At 60.5% G+C, this 22,173-nt stretch overlaps 2 protein-coding genes across 4 annotated transcripts in view; one reads left to right on the plus strand and one right to left on the minus strand.

Annotated features, from left to right (window-relative positions):
* Positions 1 to 22,173, minus strand: part of GMDS (GDP-mannose 4,6-dehydratase) — a 472,279-nt gene that overhangs the window by 32,422 nt on the left and 417,684 nt on the right. For 2 of the 3 annotated variants that reach the window (XM_070464166.1, XM_070464164.1), the window contains 2 exons: positions 14,429 to 14,497; positions 14,035 to 14,307 (listed from right to left, as the gene is read on the minus strand). The exons of the other annotated variant lie outside the window; for it this stretch is intronic. In XM_070464166.1, the coding sequence (XP_070320267.1) occupies positions 14,265 to 14,307; positions 14,429 to 14,497 (112 nt within the window). In that variant the 3' untranslated portion in view covers positions 14,035 to 14,264. Of the gene's footprint in view, positions 1 to 14,034; positions 14,308 to 14,428; positions 14,498 to 22,173 lie in introns of those variants that run through there. 3 annotated transcript variants of the gene reach the window in all.
* On the plus strand, positions 2,171 to 5,947 carry FOXC1 (forkhead box C1). The gene has a single exon (XM_020883491.2). It carries the CDS (start codon positions 2,575 to 2,577, stop codon positions 4,201 to 4,203), a length of 1,629 nt encoding a protein of 542 aa, XP_020739150.2. The 5' UTR covers positions 2,171 to 2,574; the 3' UTR covers positions 4,204 to 5,947.

The following is a 22,173-nucleotide window of genomic DNA, read 5'->3' on the forward strand; positions in this document are numbered from 1 at the left end:
TCCATGGCCGCGTTGGTGCCCGCGTGCCGCGAGCGGTGGAAACGCAGTTCAAAGGCCGAAGTCGCCAGAGGCCAAGGCGTTCGGGGCAACCGCTGACTTCCTTGGCCTCCAGGCTGCTCGGAAGCCAGGGCGCCCACAAGGCCTCGGTCAAGGCGGCGGGCTCCGGCGGGATGCGGGAGGGTGCTGGACATCAACGCACTGTTCGGTCTCGGGGCTGCGCCTCTTGCCCACCGGGTGCCCAGGAGCATCGAGCCTCTGCCCCTAACTCAGGGTTTCTCGGTGGCGGTGGAGACGCTGCCTGGTGGGGGCCCGGGAAGCAGGCCGAGCGGCCCAGGCGCTCTGCAGGCCGCGCGGCGCTGGGAGCCGGGTTTCGGGGCGGCACCGCCGGCTCAGGAGGAGCAGATACCCGGGTTTCTCTGCGTCAGGGCCCACTCGGAAACCCAAAGGTTTAACACCGCACAGGCCCGCGCCCTGACACGGAGCGCAGCTGTGGCTGGGGCTGTGGAGGAAGCCAGACTCGAGCCGGGAAGCTAAAGGGCTCCGGACACGTCGTCGCAGTTCGAGACCGTCCGGAACCGAGGGTGGAGGTGTGAGGGGTGCAGCTCTTCAGAAGCGCGTCAGGAGAGGGCCCAGAGGGCCGCTCCGGGTTGGCCAAAGTGCAGAAAGCCCCGCAGTCCCGGAGGCCGGCTCCTCCCTGCTCTTCATCCCAGACACAAGCTGCAAGTCTAGGGGTCCCCCGTACCCTCGAGGGCCCTGCAGGTGCGATTCTGTAAGTCCCCCTCCACCCCATCAATCCGCTATCTCTGCAGGCAGGAGCCACGCAGGGCGGGGAGGGAGGTGGCCGTCTTTACTCCTCACCACCCGCTCTCCTCACTGAGTTCGCAGCGCGAACCCTCCTCTGGGCCGAAGGGTGCCGGCCTCCCCCAGAGGAGGCCTTGTCCGAGAACTCCCGGAGAAGCCCAGGGACGCCCAGGCTCCAGGAGCGCACGCGGCAGACCCTCGCCGCCAACGGGCCCCGGGCTCTTGGCAAGGTCCCGTGTCCCACTCCCTTGTTTCTAATGGGGAGGGGTCCAGGAAACAAGTGAGGTAGGAGCAACAACCCTGCTCCCACCCAGAACAGAGTGCCGGCAGCCCTGCTTTCAGACTCAGAACTGTGCCTTTTTGTAACCCTGCTCAAGACTGGAGAACTTCCAGGTGGGGGGGACTGGGGACTTCCGGGACCCGGGAGAACGGTGATCAGGAGTGGAGGGGAAGGGAGAATAGGGGAGGGGAGGGTGTAGGGAGGGGAGAGTGTGGGGGAGGGGCGAGTGTGGGAGAATAGGTGAGAATAGGGGAGGGGAGAATGGAGGGAGGGGAGAATGGAGGGAGGGGAGACTGGGGGAGGGAAGGGAGGGGAGGATGGGGGAGGGAAGGGAGGGGAGAATGGGGGAGGGAAGGGAGGGGAGAATGGGGGAGGGGAGACTAGGGGAGGGGAGGGAAGGGAGGGGAGAATAGGGGAGGAGAGAATAGGGGGAGAATAGGGGAGAATGGGGGAGGAAGAGTGTGGGGGGAGCAGGGGAGAATAGCGGAGGGGGGACAGATGGGGGAGAGTAGGGAGGACGAGGAAGGAGGAAGGAGGAAGGAGAAAGGAGGGAGGGGAGGGGGGAGAAGGGAGGGGAGGGGGGAGAAGGAAGGGGAGGGGGGAGAAGGGAGGGGAGGGGGAGCGGCCCGGGAAACCCCGGCGCCGGCGCCGGGTCGGCGAAGAGGGGCCTGGAGTTTCGAGAATGGGAGAGTCGGGATCCCAGGACGCCGTGACATCGGGGAGCAGCGGACGAGGAAGGGTCTGCACGGGGACCGGAGGGCCCGGCCGGGCCGCGGGAACAATGGACGTCCAAAGCAGGGCCCGGGGCGGGGAAAGGGCCCTGCGCGGCCGGCGGAGGCGGGGGCCCACGGCCGAGGGCGCCAGCGGGGGTGCGGGCAGGGGCGCGCGCGGGCGCGGGGCAGGCGGGCCTGCGCGCGTGTGGTCAGCCCGCGGTCCTCCGCGGCGGGGCGCGGGCCGGCCCGCTCGGCCTCCGGCTCCTTCGGAGGCGTTCCCGCCTCCCATTGGCCGCCGCTGCCGGGACGGGGCGGGGCCCCGCGGCCCGGAAAAAATGTAACTGCGTAAAAAAGTCCTCGCCTGGGTGACGGATGCTCAAAAGTTCAGGAGTTTTCCCAATGCTTCCTTAAGCGGCCGGCGCGCGAGAGACTGAGAAAGGTGACGCGGCCCGGGCCGGGGCCGGCGCGCTGCCCCCGCCCGCTCCTCTGGCCGCCCCGCCGGCGGCTGGGGCTCAGCCTCCGCGAGGCGCAGGCGGCGCGGCGGGCAGGGCTTCGGCTTGTTTTCCAGCCCGGGCTCCGCGCTCCCGCTCCCGCCGGGAAGCCGCGGCGCGCGATCCAGGCCGTCGGCCGCGTCCTCGTCCGGCCCTCTCTGCCGGCCCGAGGCGCCCCGGAGTCGGGCGCGCGTAGGGGAGGCGGCGGCCCGGCACCGGCCCGCGGGCCCGGACTCGGACTGGGCGGCCGGCCCGGCGAGGGCGGGGGGCGGCGGCGGCGAGCGGGGCCATGCAGGCGCGCTACTCCGTGTCCAGCCCCAACTCCCTGGGAGTGGTGCCCTACCTCGGCGGCGAGCAGAGCTACTACCGCGCGGCGGCGGCGGCGGCAGGGGGCGGCTACACGGCCATGCCGGCCCCCATGAGCGTGTACTCGCACCCGGCGCACGCCGAGCAGTACCCGGGCGGCATGGCCCGCGCCTACGGGCCCTACACGCCGCAGCCGCAGCCCAAGGACCTGGTGAAGCCGCCCTACAGCTACATCGCGCTCATCACCATGGCCATCCAGAATGCGCCCGAGAAGAAGATCACCCTGAACGGCATCTACCAGTTCATCATGGACCGCTTCCCCTTCTACCGGGACAACAAGCAGGGCTGGCAGAACAGCATCCGCCACAATCTCTCGCTCAACGAGTGCTTCGTCAAGGTGCCCCGCGACGACAAGAAACCTGGCAAGGGCAGCTACTGGACGCTCGACCCGGACTCCTACAACATGTTCGAGAACGGCAGCTTCCTGCGGCGGCGGCGGCGCTTCAAGAAGAAGGACGCCGTGAAGGACAAGGAGGAGAAGGACCGGCTGCACCTCAAAGAGCCGCCGCCGCCGCCGCCGCCGCCGCCGGCCGGCCGCCAACCCGCGCCCGCGCCCCCTGAGCAGGCCGACGGCGCGCCGCCCGGGGCGCAGCCCCCGCCCGTGCGCATCCAGGACATCAAGACCGAGAACGGTACGTGCCCCTCGCCGCCCCAGCCCCTGTCCCCGGCCGCCGCCCTGGGCAGCGGCAGCGCCGGCGCCGCCGCGGTGCCCAAAATCGAAAGCCCCGACAGCAGCAGCAGCAGCCTGTCCAGCGGGGGCAGCCCCCCCGGCGGCCTGCCGGCGGCGCGGCCGCTGAGCCTGGACGGCGCGGAGCCCGGCCCGCCGCCCGCGCCCGCGCCCGCGCACAGCCAGGGCTTCAGCGTGGACAACATCATGACGTCGCTGCGGGGGTCTCCGCAGGGCGCGGCCGCCGAGCTGGGATCCGGCCTCCTGGCCCCGGCCGCCCCGTCCTCGCGCGCGGGCCTCGCGCCCCCGCTGGCGCTCGGCGCCTACTCGCCGGGCCAGAGCTCGCTGTACGGCTCGCCCTGCAGCCAGAGCCCCGGCGCGGGCGGCGCGGGCGGGGGCAGCGGGGCGGGGGGCGCCGGGACCTACCACTGTAACCTGCAGGCCATGAGCCTGTACGCGGCCGGGGAGCGCAGCGGCCACGTGCAGGGCGCGCCCGCGGGCGCCGGAGGCTCCTCGGTGGACGACCCGCTGCCCGACTACTCCCTGCCCCCGGCCACCAGCAGCAGCTCCTCGTCCCTGGGCCACGGCGGCGGCGGCCAGGAGGCCGGCCACCACGCCGCGGCCCACCAAGGCCGCCTGGCCTCGTGGTACCTGAACCAGGCGGGCGGGGACCTGGGCCACCTGGCCAGCGCGGCGGCGGCGGCCGCGGGCTACCCGGGCCAGCAGCAGAACTTCCACTCGGTGCGGGAGATGTTCGAGTCGCAGCGCATCGGCCTGAACAACTCGCCGGTAAACGGGAGCAGCAGCTGTCAGATGGCCTTCCCTTCTGGCCAGTCCCTGTACCGCACGTCCGGGGCCTTCGTCTACGACTGCAGCAAGTTTTGACCCCCGCCTCCGCCCCGGACCGAACCGAACCCCGGAGCAGGAGCAGGCTAAAGGACCCTCGGCACAAAAGCGAAACCAAAAACCCAGTCCGTAAAACGTCCACCAAACCAGCAAACAGAAGCCCGCCACACTTTCAAGTCACCAGCGTGAAGTAAAGGCTTTCTTCTCTTAGAAGATGGATTCGGAGCCACCTCCACTTTGCTTTATCTAAATAAACAGAACCGTAAACTGTTTTGTACAGAGACAGCAGAGTCATGGTTTGTTAAAGGACAGTGTTACTCCAGATAACACGTAAGTTTCTTCTTCTTTTTAGAGAACACCTCTCCTCCTCCTGCCCTGTCCCTTGCCCTCTCACCTGTAAGATATTATTTCATCCTCTATTGAAAGGAGAGAGGAAGTCCCCCGTGCATGGAAACGGCTTTCTTTTTATTCCTGGACTTGTTTTAAAATGTAAATTGCAACATAGTAATTTATTTTTAATTTGTAGTTGGATGTCCGTGGACCAAACGCCAGAAAGTGTTTCCAAAACCTGACGTTAAATTGCCTGAAACTTTAAATTGTGCTTTTTTGATTATGAAAAGGGAAACTGTATTAATCTTATTCTATCATCTTTGCTTTCTCTTTGTTGAGCATATTCATTGTTTATTAATAAATTACCATTCAGTTTGAATGAGACCTATATGTCTGGATACTTTAATACAGCCTTAATTCTTATAAGAGAAAAAGATTTCAGAGATTAAAACACTAGAAATTACCAATTCTCCTTCTAAATCTCTGAAAAAAAAATAGAGACAACTTCTGACTATTCCTGGTCAAATTACACGCATAAGTCTCTTTTTGTTTAGATTTATTTTTTTCCTGCGGCATCTTCTGCAAAAGTACTATATAGTCAGCTTGCTTTGTGGCTAGTAAAAAGAGATTTTCCTAAACATATCTGAGTTGGCATATACACAAATGCATTTTCTCAGTAATGACAACAGGATTTGGAAATTTCAAGCCCATGAATCAGCAGCAGTCTCACCACAGTGATACCTGTGTGTGGAGAGGTAGCTGTGCCTTCAGATACACATTTGAATATTTGGCTTGTGTATCACTTAAAAAACTGTCGTACTTATCAGACATCCCTGTGAGCCAAATGCTGGATGAATTTTCTTCCTGTTAATTTCACTCCTTTTTATGAAGGGGAAAAAAAACCCCAGCTTTTAAATGTGTGTATATAACTCATCAACATCTACAATCCTTCATGTCTAATGTAGGATTGATTTTTATTTTAATGTACTGCGGGTTGGAAAGGGATATTTAATCTTTGGGAAACTATTTTAGAAGATATGTTTGTAGAACAATTATGTTTTGGAAAAAGATTTAAAGCAATAACAAGAAGGAAGGAGCAGGAAGCAGGGCATTTTAGTCCAGGTGGTTTCTTTTCAGTCCCATTTTTCTTGTTAATTTACAGTTAAACCAATGGGACAGTCCGCCGGCCCCCGCCTTTTGTAAATAACCCAGGAAATGTAATAAATTCCTTATCTTAGGGTGATCTGCCCTGTCAATCAGACTTCGGGGAGATGGCGATTTGATTACAGACTTTCAGGGCCTTTCCGTTTGTTTTGGAGATAGTACAGTTTCCTGCTATCTGCCGCTCCGATCTAGAGGCAACACTTAGCAGTAATTGCTGTTGCTTGTTGTCAAAATTTGATCATTGTTAAAGGATTGCTGCAAATAAATACACTCTACTTCCAGTCAAAAACTGCTTTACACGGCCTCTGATTTGCTGGGTCCCTGGCTCAGAGTCGAGCCGGGAGGCGCGCAGGGCGCGGGGCGCCGCGTCCCCGGGGGCAGGCCACCGGGACCGGCCTCCCCGCCGCGCGGCCTCCGCGTCGCAGCCCCGGGCTGGGCGGCCTGGCACCTCCCGGGAGCCCCCGTTTGGAAGTGAAGGGGAAGGATCCGCGGGCAAACCGCCTGGCTCATTCGTGGGAGCCGAGAGCGGAGCCGGGCTGACGGACAAAGGGGCCGCGGCGGCGCGGGGCCGGCCCCGAGAGAAGCGGCCGCAGGTGGCCAGCGGCCAGGTCCGCACGGACGCGGAGCGCCCCGACTCCCCCAGGCGGGCTGCGGGAGCCGAGCCCTCCGACCTAGGCCGCCCCGATTCTCTGAGCAGTGGGCGGCCGTGTGGACCTAGCCGTACCCGGCCTCGGGACCGGACGCTCCTCGGCTAATTAGGGGGAAGACACGTCCTGGGCGCTTAGCGCCCACGGCTCCTCCTCTCCGCCCTGCTGGGTCGGGCGCTGGGAGAGCCGCGCCAAGGCGCCTCTGGCCGGAGCCGGGGCGGGCAGGCCCACCACGCGTCTGTGCCTGGCGCGGGGCTCCGGTCCCGCGCCCACCGCTTTGTCTGGAGGACGCACGTGCGTTCGTCCAGCGCGCGGCGGCCCGGGGACGACGGGCAGGCCCCGCCGCCGGCGCCCCGCGTGCCCTGGCCGGCCTGCCTGACAGCCTCGGCCAGGCCGATTGGCCGGTTCTGGGCCCAAGCGGCCTCTCTGCTGGGCCGCGTCCCCTCTCGGCGCGCGCGTCCGGTTCGCGGAGGCCGCGGGGCAGCTAGAGCCGCTCCTCGGGCGGGGGGCGTCCCCACGGCCTCGGGGCCTGGCCTCGACCCGCTCTCGGTACTGGGCGGCGAGGGTGGGAGAGAGCTGGCCGGCCCGGCGGAGCTTCCGACTCGGCTCGTCCTTCTCGCCCAAGTCCAGGGGCTGGAGTGGGAGCGCGGAGCGGCCCTCGGCTTCTGGAGGAGGCCGGCGGGCAGCCCGGGTCCGAGCGGGGGAGCGCGTGCCGGCTTGCTCCCCAGGGGAGCCTCTTAGCAACCATTTCTGCCTTTTCCATCCCTGCGTTTGAAAGTTAGGTCTTTAAGATATGCTTTGTGGAAGGTGCTTGGGTTACTTGTAGGCAGAGAAAAGAGTTTTCTCTCCAGGAGTGGCCCACAGCGTTGTTCAGAAGCTGTGTTGGAGCGGAAGGGTGCAGGGCCTGGTCATGGAGCTGATGTTAGATCCTCTTATGTGGCATGTCCTGCTTTCAGGACGTTTTGGCTTCTTGGATACAGTTTAAGGCTGACTGGAGCCATCTGATCCCTGGGAGGTCTGGGCTCTTTATTCTGGAGGGACCCCGCCCCAGTTGTTCATTAGTGCTTTGCACATTTGATTGGAACTGTTACAGCAACAAGGATAATTTTGCTGTGAAATATTCTGAGAAGCTCCTTCATGTTTGAACAAATAGCACAGTTTGGAATTAGCCTGGGACATCAGACACCCAGCGTGGTGGGGGGGCGGTGGGAGCTGGGCTGGTTTGGAAGTCTGCCTCTGTAGAAAGCTTGAGGAAAGGAAGTCTTTCTGTCCTGTGTGAGGCAGTGGACGCTTCTCAGCAGTTTCTGCAAGAGTAGGTAATTCTCAGCGTGCTGCACGCCACACATAGGCTTGCATTTGGCGTATCACACGGTGGTGGGTGCTGTCCTCCAGGGTGATGTAGGTGACAGGCCGTTTCCACCAGACTGCATGCAAACAAGCACACATTTTACAATTTATCAGGCCCCGCTTTTGTGTCATTAATAATCGAGGTCTGCAGGCGAATAAGGCTCGATTGTGCCGGTGGCCCTAAGCCCTTGGCTGTTTCCTGCAGGGTCAGAACAAGGGTCAGGAAACAAGCCTGCCTTCCAGCCCTGTGGCTCCCCTGAACTTTGATAGGTGACCAGGGACTGGGGCCTTCGCCCTCCTCGCTGTTCCCTTTGGAGGGGTCTCGGTTTGTAAGGTGGAGAGCCGTCCGTTTCGGTGTGGATGGCGTGGTGCTGGCCGGCTGCCGGGAGGGAGGCGGCGCCCGGTGGATCCAGGCCGACACCCAGAGCAGGGCTGTCCCCTGTTGGCGGCAGTGGGGGTGAGTTTCTTTCCACCGTCACCCCACGCCCGGAGCTTCTGGGGGGGGCCTGTTTGCTCCGGAGCTCAGTGCCCAGCGCGAGGATGGCCTGCCTGGTGTCGCCGAGTCTTTGGGCTCCTGTGGACTCATTTTGTAGATCCGTTCCCGAAGCCATTAGCCCTTCCCACCAGGTCATAAACAAATGTCACTTTAGGGGCAAGATTGATGGTGGCCATGTAATAAAGCGGGGCGGGCGAGAATCCGATTCTGTGCAAACGGTTCTTCAGGCAGGCAGTGAGCTTTGGGGGAGGTAGCGAGAAAAAGAACCCAGAGACTGTATCAGAGTGTTCACTCCAGGAATCAGGGGTGGGGGTGGGGGGCGGCGGCGAAGCACAGCCTGATTGATCAGGCGATGGCCAAGGCAAAAAAAAAAAAAAACCGTCGACATGTGCTTAGGGCTGAAATGCCAGTTTCAAGACCCCATTTTCCTGAAAGTTACTATTTCAATTTATAAGGAGGCCAAGAGCTTCCTTGAAAAGAGCTGTTTATTAGTGGCATTTCGGTCGCACCTAAACACAGCCTTCCTCTGACGTTGGGGTATCGGTCACTGGGCCTGGCGGCCGTGGCCCCTCTGCTCCAGGTCCCCCTTTGGCGTGCGAATCCATCCTTTGCAGGAAGCTCCGCATGTCTCTGTTTCTGCCCCTATATTCCCCCTCTGTCCCCCCCTACTCCCCCCCTACTCCCCCCAGGGCTCCACAGAAGCCTGCGGGCCTGAAGCCCCTCCCGGGAGGGTCCCCTCCAGACCAGGGCAGCCTCCTGCATCCGCTGCGCTGGGCCTGGGCCGGATGTGGCTGCCGGCTGGCGAGCAGGCCTTGGACGCTGGACGGGCTGGTTCCAGGTCCAGATCTGGCTGGAAAAGGGGCGATGGTTAATCCAAGGAATTCCAGCGCCGAAACCCACTCAGGGGAATGAAAGCCGCCTCCCCATGACGTTCTCCATGGGATTAGAAGTGGAAAATTGAGCAAAATGGACCATGTCCGCCTTGTTGGAAACCAAACTAAGGCGTAGGGAGTAGGAGGGCGACCTGAGGCCTCTGCCGACCTGCTCCTTCTCACCCGGTTCCAGAGAAGTCTCTGCTTCACATTATTTTGTTGTTGTTGACTTGATTTTTTCCCTCACTGATTTCAAATTTGCAGCATATTGAGCTTATTAGAGGGGATGCCCTGGGCTCTGGGGTCTCCTGGCCTACAGGCCCGGGAGTCTTCAGCAGGAGAGAAGGGCGGAGCTCCTGGAGGAGACGCAGGACAGCTCGGAGGAGTGGCTGGTGGGGACCCTGCGGGACTCGGGCGGCCTCCCCAGACCCCCTGCTCCTCCAGGTGGCTCCCATCTCCCCCCGCCCCAGAGCACCTCTGCTCTCTGCCTTTGGCTTCCTCCAAGCTGCTGCCGGTCCCCTGCCCCTACCTTCCCCCAGGTCACTCCCAGGAAGGACCCTGTGTGGGCTGCTCCTCTGCCCCCAGAGTCAGCACTGCTCAGTGCTACTTGGGTGGCCCTGGGACTGCAGTTCGAGAGCCCAGGGAGTGCGCAGTGGGCAGGCAGCCAAGGCTGCGGGCCTCCTCCCTGGGCGGGTGGTGGCACCCCGGGCCTGGCCTCGGGGCAGAGCAGCCCTCCCCTGGGCTCAGGCTGGAGGCTGGTAGCCAGGGCTCCGAGCTGGAGGCTGGGGAGTGAAGGGCTTTGCTGCGGGGCTTTGGGGACGATTTACATGACAGATAAGAAAGAAAGGAGACAGACCCTTCCCTCCCCATCACCCACCCCTGGGAAAAGGCAGGAAAACCAACGCTTTTAGCGCCATTAACTCCTAAGGCCTCTGCTTTTCCTTCAGTACAAAGGTTGGTCCCTGGGCCGGAGGCTGTGCGGGTCTCAGAGGCTACAGATGTGAAAGCCGGACGGGAGTGGGAATCACGTGTTTAGGAAGCCATAGGATTCTCAAAAATCCACCAGTGGAGGAAAGACGAGGACTGTGTCCCCTGCGGAGAGCGAGCCCCGCGTCCCTGGCGGCGGAGGTGGCCGCGGACGCGAGCCGCAGCGCCGCTGCGCCTGGGTTCTCGCCGGGTGGGGGCCGCCCCAGGGCCCTCCGTGCGGCCCGAAGGCCTTTCATCGTGGTCACCCTGCAGGAGATGCGCTGGCCCTGGCATTGGGCGTTAGGCCCCAGCGGGCGAAGGCGGAGGGGCCGTGGAGGAGACGCGGAGGCCCCACCGTGGCTCCTGGGCCGGCCGTCTGGAAGCCAGACACCCCCAGGCGTCTGTGCGCGGCGTCCGGAGGCCGGGCCCTGGCGTCCAGCGTGTCTGGTGACTGAGAACCCCCAGCCGACGCGGCTTCGCAGGCAGATCCTGGGAGAGGGTTGGGGATCCTGGAGAAACGGCCCGACAGGAAGGCCTCGCTGGACGGCCTCCGCCTGGCCACAACAAGCGGAACTCCAGCTGAGGTTCTGCTCCCCCTCAAACGGCCCTGCCGCGCCCGGCCGCCCCTCCTGCCCCAGGCGCGCCTCGCATCGTGGTCGTCTTCCGCAGAAGCCCGTGGCCTCGGATCGGAACCGCCCAGGTTCTCCCGCCGCTGGGAGTTTGGGGACCCGGCCCTCGGAGCACCGGCCCCTCGCGCGCCCTGGTCGCTCGGCACGGGGCCGAGCCGTGCGGTTCTCCCGAGGCCTCAGCTCGGCCTGCGCTCTCGGTGCTGGGACACGTTGGGGGGGTCCCGCCACCCGCGCTGGGGGAGGGGCGCCTGGCCCCCGGCGGTCCCTGCGGTAGGTGTGGGAGCCCCGGACCCCGCATTCACGTCGGGGCTCCGTGCAGTGGCTTCGGCGCCCGGTGCCCGGTCCCCGAATCCAGAGATCAAAGAGGAGCAGCTGAGCGCGGGGCGACCCGTGCCTGCGACCCCTGACCCTGGAGGGAGGGCGGGAGCCGGGGTCCGGGGTCAGGCCGCGGTCGCTGGCTTCCCCGAGGGGCCGCTCCCCGGCAGAGATGGTGGGGCCTGGCCGCGGTGCCCAGGACGGGCCAGCGAACAGCCCGCGGCTGGCCCAGGGCTCTGAACGGCCAGAGAGGGAGTCGCGGGCTAAGCGCGGCGGCACCGCCTGGACCCGGGACCGCAGGTCGGTGACGCCCGGCACCGGGGAAGGGCCGGTGGGTGCTTCGGCCCAGCTGTCCCTGCCGCGCGGGAAAAATCAAAACCTGCCTCTTTGGGAGAGGTGTGGGTATGGAGGTGTTTGAAAAACCCCGTCTAGGCACACAGGCTTCCGGTAAACCTGGTGACTCCACCCCTCCCCCAGCCCTGACACCACCAACCCCGAAGGCTGCTCCTTGTGGAAGACAGATGGCTTGGGAACTTGGACTTGCACACTTCTTAAAGCTGAGAATACCCGGCTGGAAGTGCTGGGGCAAACCTAGTACTGGGGTGCTTTGAGGCTTTTTTTGGGGGGGTTTCAGGATGATTTGTAAACAGCATTTATGGTTATTTTGAAACAAAAGCTGGAGATACCGCCTTCTGCTTCCCTGGTAGCTCAGACTGTAAAGAATTTGCCTGCAATGTGGGAGACCTGGGTTCCATCCCTGGGTTGGGAGGGAATGGCACCCCACTCCAGTGTTCCTGCCTGGAGAATCCCATGGACAGAGGAGCCTGGCGGGCTACAGTCCGTGGGGTCGCAGAGTCGGACACGACTGAGTGACTAAGCGCAGCAGTGAGCCTTAATGACAGCGGGAAGACCCCAGCAGCGCCAACCACCCTGGGGTCTGCCCTCTTGGCGGCTGGCGTGTGTCCGGGCACAGTCACGGACTGGAGTCCAGCTCCTGAAGGCGCCGCCTCAAGGGGAGGCTGACCCCCAAGCCCTCCAGTCCTCGCCCCAGGCCCAGCCTGTGTGCCCGCACTCACCCCTGGACAGCTGGAGGGGCTGAAGGCTCCCTCCCCACCTCCCGTGAGGACAGCGCACAGGCCGCCACCTGTGGTGGGGTGGGACCCAGGCCACGGCGATCCGGTACCACCCACGGGCCTCACTGCTCTGGGGGCACCAATGTGGGCCTGACAACTCTGTTCTCCTGTTGGATTGTAAAGGTTAACTTTTTTAGTTTTCACTTGAAAAATCAAGGTGGGAGATAATTAATCATATCTAAAATGAACATTCAAAGCTGGCAGAAGAGAGAAAAGGGGAAAGTAAATTTGTTGAAATTGAAGTGAGACGTAAGGTAGAAAAAACCCTTTAATGAGAATTGTCTTGAAGGATGTCTGAGTGAAATGCACAGAAAGAAAACGCAGAGACACTCAAGCAGAACTGTTCTCTTTCCTCTTCTTAAGCATACACGGGGAGGTCAGGAAACAAAATTACCCCCTCCCCATCCAAAATATGGAAAAAGAGAGAAGGCTGCAACTCAAATACTTCTTGTGCCCTTGAAGCCAGATGCTCCAGGCCATTTTGAGAATAATTTAACCCCAGGGCACCACGGAAGCCCTGCTGACCCCCTGCCTGGACCCCCTCCAGTGCTCACGGGGGAGCCGCTGGGTAACAAGCCGCAGAGCCCTGGGACCTGGTGTGAGAAGGGCTGGAGGGTTCATGGGGGTCAGAGGAAGAGGAGGAGGGGGTCTGCCCACCGCATCGAGGCCAAGGGCAATGTGTGTGAAGGTGTGTGTGTGTGAGACGTTTAAGAGTGTGTTTGTGACAGCGGGTTTGCATTGTGTGTGTGTGTGTGAGCTGGCATGTTTGTTGGTGTGTGTGTTTGCATGTGTGTGTGTGTGTGTGTATGTGCCCACCAGCCTGCTTAGTCCTGGAGGCCCAGCTTTCCGGGGACCATCTGTTTCCAATTAGCAGCATCCCGATTGGGAGAAGGCCCGTCCTGGGGCCGCTCCCGAGCCCAAGACCCGGGTGGGCCGGCTCGGCCCCCGGTTCTGCTCCATGGGAGCCAGGCCACCCCTGGCCAGCAGGCTCTCACAACTGGAGCAGTCACACAAAGAGCCCTCTTTCCCGCCACCAGCCTGGAGCCCAGGTCCCCCCGCTCGCAAACCTGCCCGTGAAGACAGCCAGAAGTAGTTCAGCCCCACTCACAAGCATGTGCAAAGGCTGGGATTCCATTTGCTGTAAAGTTTTATTTTATTTTCCTTGGAGGGGGAGTGAGGGGGAGGGGAGTCCTGACCTAATTTGTTCTGGGGCAAAATACAGCCTCTCAGGCAAAGGCTCCACCTGTACACGACCTCTTGCTTGGTGCGGGTGGATTCCACACGTGTGTGTCCACCTGCCTAACACTGTGCAGACACGCTGCTCACGTCTCAGGAGCACAGGCGGTGGGAGCCAGGCCGCTAAATGATGCTCTCAGCGAAGCCGGATTTCTAATTAACCTCGCATGGTTCACATGCATGGTGTCTGGCATACATTAGGCACTAAATATAAACTGGTTGAATAACTAAATAAAAATTAGATTTAAAAAGTGATCTAGTACTGAGAGGAGGTTGGAAATAAGTAGTGTGTGTGAGACTCTAGACCACAAGCAAAGGCGTGGGCTCAGAGACCTCTGGGTCAGCCAGGGGCCTGGCATGGAATGTTCCAGCAATATTTACCTTCCTTCAAGTTTCTTCTTCTAACCCTCCCTGTTTCTCAAGCCTTCTTTTGAGATGGTGGGAGCCCTGTGGGTTCCAATTATAGTCGTAGACCAGCGCTGCCGTGAATGCCGCCTTTCTGCAGGACCTGGGTTTCCAGATCCGCTGCACAGAGTGGCTTATTGTCACCAGGAGGGGAAGGCAATGTCGCCGCTTGGACTCAGGAGGGCGTGCGGCCGGGCGGGCTCAGGCTGGGGATCTCTCTCGGAAGAAAGCTAGATTACTACTCCAAGGCATGGATTTGGGTGACTTTTTGTTTGGGGTCCTTACAGTTGCTGCTTTTATAACTTGGAGACAGTATCCACAGGGACTGTGTTAATGCTAATTAAGAGAAAGGCTCTTTTTAATAAGAAAAGAGAAAAACCATTTGAAAGCCCCACAATCTCAGTTGTCTGGGATATAATTTCAAGTGAAGCGAACATGTGATTAAAACATCGTGATTCCAAAACCGATCAGAGGAAAAGGAATTGGCTGGGCCCTTCCCGGCTGCCGCAAACCTCGGCCGGCCTGAGCCCCGCCGGGCGCTCAGGCGTTGGGGTTGGTCCTCATGAGCTCCACGTCGGCCTCCACCATCTCCCGCACCAGCTCCTGCAGGCAGGGCATGGGCGCGGGTGAGGGGGACCCCGGCCCCCCGGCCCTCCTCGCCGCACCCCCTTCCCCGGCCCCTGGGGCCCCTCCCGCCCGGCCGAAGCACCGGAGACTCACTCACATCAAAGGCGACCCGGGGCTTCCAGCCGAGCTTCTGCCTGGCTTTGGAGCAGTCTCCCTGTAGAAAGTCCTGTGGGCAGGATGGGGCGCACGGTCGGGCAGGCGGTGGCGGCCTCGGCAGGGTCACCCGCGCCCCGCGGCTCCTGCGGCCGAAGCTGGGCGGGTCCCTGCCACCACCCCGAGTCCTGCCCCAGGGACGCGCTCTGAGGGCCTTGTGGGCCTCACCTAGGAGAGGGGACGCGACCCCTGCCCTCCCCCCACCCCCACGGTGCCCGCTTCCCCGCCACCCCCCCCCCCCCCCCCCCCCCCCGCCAAGTCCCTTCTTCTCCCCTGCCCTCCCCTCCCCCTCCCCCTCCCTCCCCCTCCCCTCACCCAACCCCCTCTCCCAGCTCTCCAAGCCCCCCCACAACACCTGCCCCGAAGGAAGCAGGTCTCCGAGCAACCCCTCCTTACAGACCCCCCGCTGCCGCCCTCTGAGCCGAGGTCCAGGCTGTTCTTGGTTCCCTCCCTTCCTCGGAAATGCTGATCTCAGGGCCCCTCCTCACCCCCCAAGCTCCCCCCCCCCAGGGCCCGGGCTCCTCTGCCCCTTCCCCGCCCCCAGTCCCACTGCGGCTCATTTGCTCAGTGGTGAGTTTCTCTCCCCAGCTGACAGGGTCTTATCAAAATATAAAAACACATAAAAGAGGACAGGATGACTCAACTGGTCCCTGCTGGGCCTCCCTGGGCAGGGAGGGGCTGAGAACCTCCCGGCTGCTGCCTGGAATGGACTGCCTGGGAAGGGCGCCGGGGAAGGGACTGCCCACCCGGCCCAGCAGAGCCCCCCACTCTGCCTACAACTGATGGACACGAGGATGAGAAATGAGAATTTCAAGATGCTTCCCAAAAGAAAGTGAGGGCAGAAGGAGGGAGGGGAGAGAGAGGAAAGAAAAAAGAGAGAGAGAGACTCTGAAACAGACCAGGCTGGGGTAACCTCCCCCAGATGCAAACCTGCTTCCTCCAGGGGCCGTGAGATGGGCTGTGAGATGAGCCACGAGATGGCTGCATGAACACGCACGCCCTGGGGAAGACAATCTCCCAGCCACACAGAGTACTAAAGGACAGCCTCAAACCACCACAGCTAGGAGCCTAACGGGCGCTCAAACTGGAGCTGAAATGTTTCTGCTCCACATCAGTCAGCTCAGGCTCTGGAAGGTGGATCCACAGGGGCAGGCGCAGCGGCGGGCGGGACCTCTGTGCTCACCCCAGCCCGGCCCGGCTCACTCAGCCTGGACCCACGTCTGCCTCGGCTGTTCCAGCATGGCCCTTCTAGCAGCTCTTCCGCCACCCAGCCTCACATTCAGGGCTCAATCAAGCTCCCAGAGGGCTTCACTGAAGGGCTGCCTTGGCCTCCAGCATTAATAACAGTCAAACAAGTTACTTCTGCTGGCCCTGAAAGTCCATGTGCAGAGTCCTCAGGAAAAGTAGGGTGCAGATATTACTGATTAGCAATCTAACACAGTGCCACACGGAGCTGGAAATATATGCAGAAAAACAAGTGAATTTATTTCTCTCTCCTTTCCCCAAGTAAATGTGTCTAGACTTTGAGGCTACTTCTGTTGGAGAAGAGAGTCACACAAAGACATGCATTCTGTCTGTGTCCCCAGTGCAAACTGTGAAATGTGGCCCCAGGAAGCAGAGCCCCAGGCCCCGCAGCAGTCACGCTCTGCTGGGGCGGGGTCGGGGTGGGACGCCGTCCATCCCCGCACCTGCCACGGGTGCCAGCTCCATGAGGGTGCAGAGCCCCGAGACCCGTACCACTTCGCCTGGCTGCAGGAGGCTTGGAAAGGGCACTCTGCATTGTAACTCTGCTTCCTGTATTTTTCTACAAGCAGCTCCTAATCTAAAAACAAGTAGGGAACGACAATTAAGGAAGAAGAAAAATGGCTTTCAAAAGCTCAGAAACAGACGTGCTACCGTGCAAGGGTTTCATTGAAACCAGAGACGCACCAGTAAAACTTCCCGATGCAGTCTGAGCCCAGCTCCCACATTCCGGCCCGGCAGCTAGCTTTCGCCTTCTGCCAAGGCGCTGTCTCCCTGAAATTTAATTAGACCGAGAGATCTTGTGAAGGAAACGGATGAGGTTCCATTAAAACAAAACGTCGGCTCTGGACGCCAGCCGCTGTGTCCAAGCCGACACCTAGACCGGCCCCTTCTAGGGAAGGCAGGGACGCCGGCTTGCTTTATACTCAACCCCTCTTGAGGGGCTTTCCTGCTTGTCCCTGGAGCGTCCCTTAGGGAAAAGGTAAACAGCTGGGCCTGCAAGGTTTGGGGCCCGGGCTGGGGTACACGAGGCTGGCCGGGGGGCAGGCCCAGTGTCTTACCCACTCGCGTGGGATCGGCTCTGACGACAGGCGAAGAACCAGTCGTGTGTTTTGCTCTCTGCTTCTCTCTGACAGTTCGGTTCCTCCTTTATTTATAGGCTTAAAGCCTTAGTATGACAACAGGGGCCGGGGCTGAAGGGACGTGATGATTTTATGTACAGTTTCCCAAACGCACGCTGTGCACTGGGTGGTCTGGACCTTTTCTTTAAAAGGGAGACAGGGCCGCTCTGGGAAGAATGTGAGGCATTTCTATGTGAAGACGGCGTTTCCGGAGCCCTGGCTCTGGGTGTCCTCCTGTTTCCACGGCCGTTCCTTAGGTGAGCACTGCAGTGTCAGCCTGTGATTTATTCTTGTCGGATTCAATTAGGGTTGGCTGAGCGGTTCCCCAGCGGCGGGGCGGCACAGACGTCCGTGTGCGGACGCCCCAGCTCTTCCGGGTCCGCAGACTCCGGGATGACCTTCAGGGCTTGTCCTCCGATGGCTGGGTCCAACCCAGAGGCCTAGGACCTGAGTGCCCGTAGGCGGAGCGGCAAACCGACGCAGGTAGGAAGCATGTTTTGCTGCAGCAATTTTTCTGGCTTTCCTGGTTTCTGTCCTTGTTACAGTGAAGTGATAAAGGGCCAGGCCAGATCCTGGAAAAGTCATTAGGCCAGTTCCTGAGCCCCCAGCAGTCAGCACAAGGCCAGGAGAGCAGGCCCGCGCTGCCTGCCGCCACGCTCACCAGGCCGCTCTCCGCGCCCGGGGCACCTCTTCTCTACCAGGATGATAACACGCCCTCTACGCCGGGCGGCCTCCCCCTTCCCCTGTGCTCTGGTCATTATTCAGCACATTAAGCCCTTGGATACCCACCCACTTTCCTGAAAATCACCTGGGGAAAGCCATTAGGCAGATTCTATCACATTTCTTTTTAAAGTTCATACACTCATTTCTCTCGCTATTTCACTGAAGTTACATTAGGAAAGTTTTAATATGAAAGTTAACATCCATTTTATTTTCAAGTGATGTGTCTCCTTAACAGGGCTGCCTGTAGGCTCTCTGAAGGGCATCAGTTTAGGTGGAGAAACACCTAAGTGTGGGTGCTCTTTGGGCAGGAGGCTGTGAAACGCCCACAGCGCCCACAGAAAGAGCTGGACTCCAGCCTGTGGCTGAGAAGGGCCACAGACGACCCCGAGGCTCAGCCACCTCCCAGGACCTAAGAGCCGAGTGTGAGGGCTGCTCCACATTCATCGGCTTCCTTCCACTTTGCTTAAAAAAGCAAAACTGAGGAATGGCTGAGGTTCCCAGGGAATAAAAGAATGCCAGTGAATTTGGTTCCTGATGTAACTCGATGCTAATGCCTTCCTCTTGGGGAAATGCTCCTTTTTAGAAAGACAGAACTGCTCACGAAGGCAACAATGGACAGTCAATGGGAAACGCTGGCCCAATCCGGGCTGGAAACACACAGCTGAGAGTCAGCGAGAATGAAAAGGGCCAAGTGGGGACCTTCCCTCAGCGCCCGCAGGAGAGTCTGCCTCCCGGGGGGCAGGTTCAGCGCCTCCTGCCCTCATGTGCATCCTTTGTGCAGTGCAGGGAGCGCCGCTCACCGCCCCCCCCAGGACCCCCACCGTTGGCACCGAGGGAGCTGAGGCCTGGCCTCCCCTCTGACGACAGGGCTGATAAGAGACGAGGAGAAAACCTCGGGCGTCTGGCCTGCTCAGGAAGCGGCCTCAGAGGGGCTGTCTGTCAGCAGGCTGCCGTCGGGCCTGAACAATGCCGGGCTCTCTCGTGGGGAAATCCAGTCCATCAGCACCACCCCACTGCTGCTGACCCTGGAGATACCGGGCAGCTGGTGGGGCAGAGAGTGCCCCGCCCGGAGACGCCGGCACCTCCGCTGGGGGCCTCAGGATGCGGGGTCCCGGCCCCAGGGCTGGGGGCGGGGCACCTGAGCAGGTCCCCAGGAAGCTTATGGGCTGGGAACCACGATTTGTCATTTGGAACGAGCTACTGAGAGCTACCAAACCCAGGCCTGCAAGGCCACCTCCAAGTGCACCCCAGACACAGGTGAAGATGTCTACCCAGCACACAGAGCTCTCTGGAAGAATGAATGAGAACATGGACTTCCTGACATGCTCACTTCTAAATTTGTAAATAAAGCCTATGGTGGTAAATAGAAAAGTATTCGCTTTGTAAATGGAGAACCCAATTAACAGCATTTATAGTGCAGCCTTCATAGAGATGTGTGTTTTCATTTGTGTTTTGAAAATACGGTTAGCAGAAAGAGAAATGTGGTTAGGATGAAGGGAAGAGGCCGGGACAGACAATTTTATAGTGGAAATTGCGATGAAGCACATCAAGTTCCTTTTAAACAGAGCTTGAGCAAAGGTCGTAGAGAAAGTCCTTTCAGGCTGAGGTGAGGATGGGGGCCCTCTCCTCGCAGAGTGGACACAAGCCCGGTACCTGGGCTGGTTCTGTCCCCGATGCCAGCCCCGGGCGCCCCCTCACAGTCGCACGCCCTCCCAGGGCAGAGGAGCGGGCCCCAGAGAGGCCAGCCCACCCGCCTCCAGGCCTGGCTTACCCGGGCTCAGTCTGTGCTCGGCTTCTCTCTTATTTTTGGCTGTGCTGGTTCTCGTTGGGGTGCAGGGCCTGCCCTCTAACTGTGGCGGAGGCGTCCCCTGCTGCAGAGTGTGGGTTCCGTCGTGGCATGCAGGCTTAGCTGCTCTGCGGCACACGGCGGGATCTCCCCAACCCAGGGATCAAACCCACACTCCTGCCTCGGCAGGTGGACCCTCTGCCACTGAGCCCCCAGGGGAGCCGCTGAGCTTTCTCAAAGCTGCGCCCAGGTTGCTCTGAAGGTGCCGGTGAGGCGGGGGGTGGGCCTGGCCACGCACGCTGGCGAGGCGCCTCCTCCCCACCCCAGCCCGCTCCCTTCTCTGTCGGCTGTCCTCCGGGATCCGAGGAGCTCCCGGGAGCGCTCGGTCAGCGCTGCCGCGGGAGCCTCTGGACCCTGACGCCATTCCTGATGGTCACTCTCAGCGGCGGAGGCGGGGCCGCTGGAGGTGGCAACACAGGGCTGGTTCACGACAGGGAGATAAGACTGTCGGTGAGCTCAGCACATCCCAAGCTTCAAAGCCAGCAGTGTCTTTGTCGGAAATGACTGGTTACTGTTAATAACTGGGTCGAGGGTGTGAAGATTACCCAGGCTGGTAGGAGGTGACACCGAGCCCGCGGAAAGGAGATAAAGCTCCTTTAAGTGGACGATTAGAGGGGCTGTGGCACTGGTGGCCGGCGGCCCCTGGAGCACGAGGCCGGGCGGCTCTGCCTCTGCCGTTTGGGCCCTTCCACCCTCCAAGTGCTGCACAGACACCAGCTAATCAAACCTCCCGACGATCGAAACGCACCGCAGGGGCTCCTGGACCTGCCTCAGGAGGCCCCTTCCCTGGGCACCTGACAGGCACCCGGGGGTGAAGCCTGGCTCCCTGTTCGCTCACCTGCAGCCTGACGCGGGCTGGGGGCGCCCCTCGGCAAGGAGGCCGAGGCCGGCCACCAGGGACCGGGAAGGCCATTTCCTTCCCCGTTGTGAGGGGACCTGCTGGGCCCTAGACAGCCACCCGCTCCATGCCCCCGATTAGTACTAACAAATACAGGCTTCCCAGGTGGCGCTAGTGGTAAAGAACCTGACTGCCAATGCAGGAGACATAAGAGATGAGGGTTCGATCCCTGGGTCTGGAAGATCCCCTGGAGAAGGGCATAGCAACCCACTCCAGTATTCTTGCCTGGAGAACTCCATGGACAGACGAGCCGGGTGGGCGACAGTCCGTGGGGTCGCAAAGAGTCAGACACGACTTAGCGCCTGATGCGGCACGGCATTAATGAGTACTGTAGATGCATACATGCACCTGGAACACGGACAGGTTTCTTCCTTTGGGCTTTTCTCAATCTGAAGAGTACATCAAGCTGTTCGATCTCAAGAAACCCCGCTTCTGTAAGCCTCCCACCCTCCTCTTTCTCACTCCAAACAGAAATGACAAAGCACTCATGCAAACACGCGTTCCCTCGCTGACTTCTGAAGAGATGCTGGGGCTAGCTTGGCCACGGACCACATCCAAGTTCTTGCTTTCTGGCTGTTTCTCTGGATAGCTTCTTAGTTGAGGAAAGCTTAGGACGGCGGCTTCGACACGTGTTAGGGTTCTCGCGGCGTGGCAGAAAACGTGCGTGCAGGCGAAGGTCAGGCCTCTGTGACTCTGGCCGTTCTTTTGGTTTCCTGCCAGCGGCAGGTTTACCAGTTGAGAGGCAGCCACGCTGCCTGGTTACCTGGGGTCTTTCCTTTTCTGTCTTTTCTAAGAGAAATAGAATCCCTCCCTGAACACGGCCACAGAGACGCTTAAACCCGACAACTTGATGAATGTCATGAAGCCCCCGGGGGCCGGGCGCCGGAGCAGAAGACGCACGGCCCTCAGCAGGACGAGCCGCCCAGAAAACATGGCAAGAACATGCTCTGTGGACAGTCGTCTGAGAGGCAGAGAGCTCTCTGAGCAATATGGACGAAGCTGATGGGCGGGACCAACAGCGTGCTGCAGTGCTGGGTGACCAGATGGCCAAAATCCACCACACGCTCACCACTCACCACGCTGGAGGTTCTGTACTGGCAACAGAACTGGAGGTGCTGGGAACAAGACGGCCACCGGTCGGCGGTGGGCGGGGAGGGTGCTCTCGCCCGAGGGCGGCGGAACAGAAGGTCTGTGCCCGCCAAAGCGCGGTCTGCCCCCTTCAGACCCATGTTTCGCTGCACACACCTTGTATCTCAAGACCAAACGCTCCTTAGCCGCCCACAGCGCAGAGACCACCGGGGAGACCCAGCTGCCCCTGCAGCTCAGCCTCTGAGCCGTGTGGCCGAGGGGGAGCCTGAGCCTCAGGGCTTCAGGCTGTGCAGCAGGGGAACGTCACCCACCAGGCACGGCCCCGTGAGGGTCAGGATCCTGGGTGGGAATGGCCGGCGTGTCTCTATGATGTCACAGCCCATGGCAACAGCGGGCTGGCTGTCGGCGCTTTCATCACCAAGGTCGGGGGAAAGCAGCGCTTCTGACTCCTTGTAGTGATGTCAGGGATGAATCTGTCCTCTTCAAGCAGGGGTGGTCTCACAGACTTGCTTTTATCGTTCTGTCACTTTGACTTGCACCCCAAACAAACTTCTATTTTTAGATCATAATTTTTGAACAATGGTAACCGATTTTTTTTTTTTTCAAGCAACATGGAACCTTTATTTTAATGTGATTACTGTACATCTGCAGTATTGGAGTAATCCTTTTACAAATGGAACTAGAAGAAACAATGACAAAACCAAACTGGCATTTGATGTGAATCCACAGGAGTTTTAAGCTTCAAATCCAGCCAAGAAGTTTGTTACAAT

The sequence above is a fragment of the Odocoileus virginianus genome, unplaced genomic scaffold (assembly GCF_023699985.2).
Source record: "Odocoileus virginianus isolate 20LAN1187 ecotype Illinois unplaced genomic scaffold, Ovbor_1.2 Unplaced_Contig_19, whole genome shotgun sequence".
Classification (NCBI taxonomy): domain Eukaryota; kingdom Metazoa; phylum Chordata; class Mammalia; order Artiodactyla; family Cervidae; genus Odocoileus; species Odocoileus virginianus.

Coding starts and splice junctions, on each gene's coding strand:
- FOXC1 (XM_020883491.2), top strand. CDS start 2,575: ATGCAGGCGCGCTACTCCGTGTCCAGCCCCAACTCCCTGGGAGTGGTG.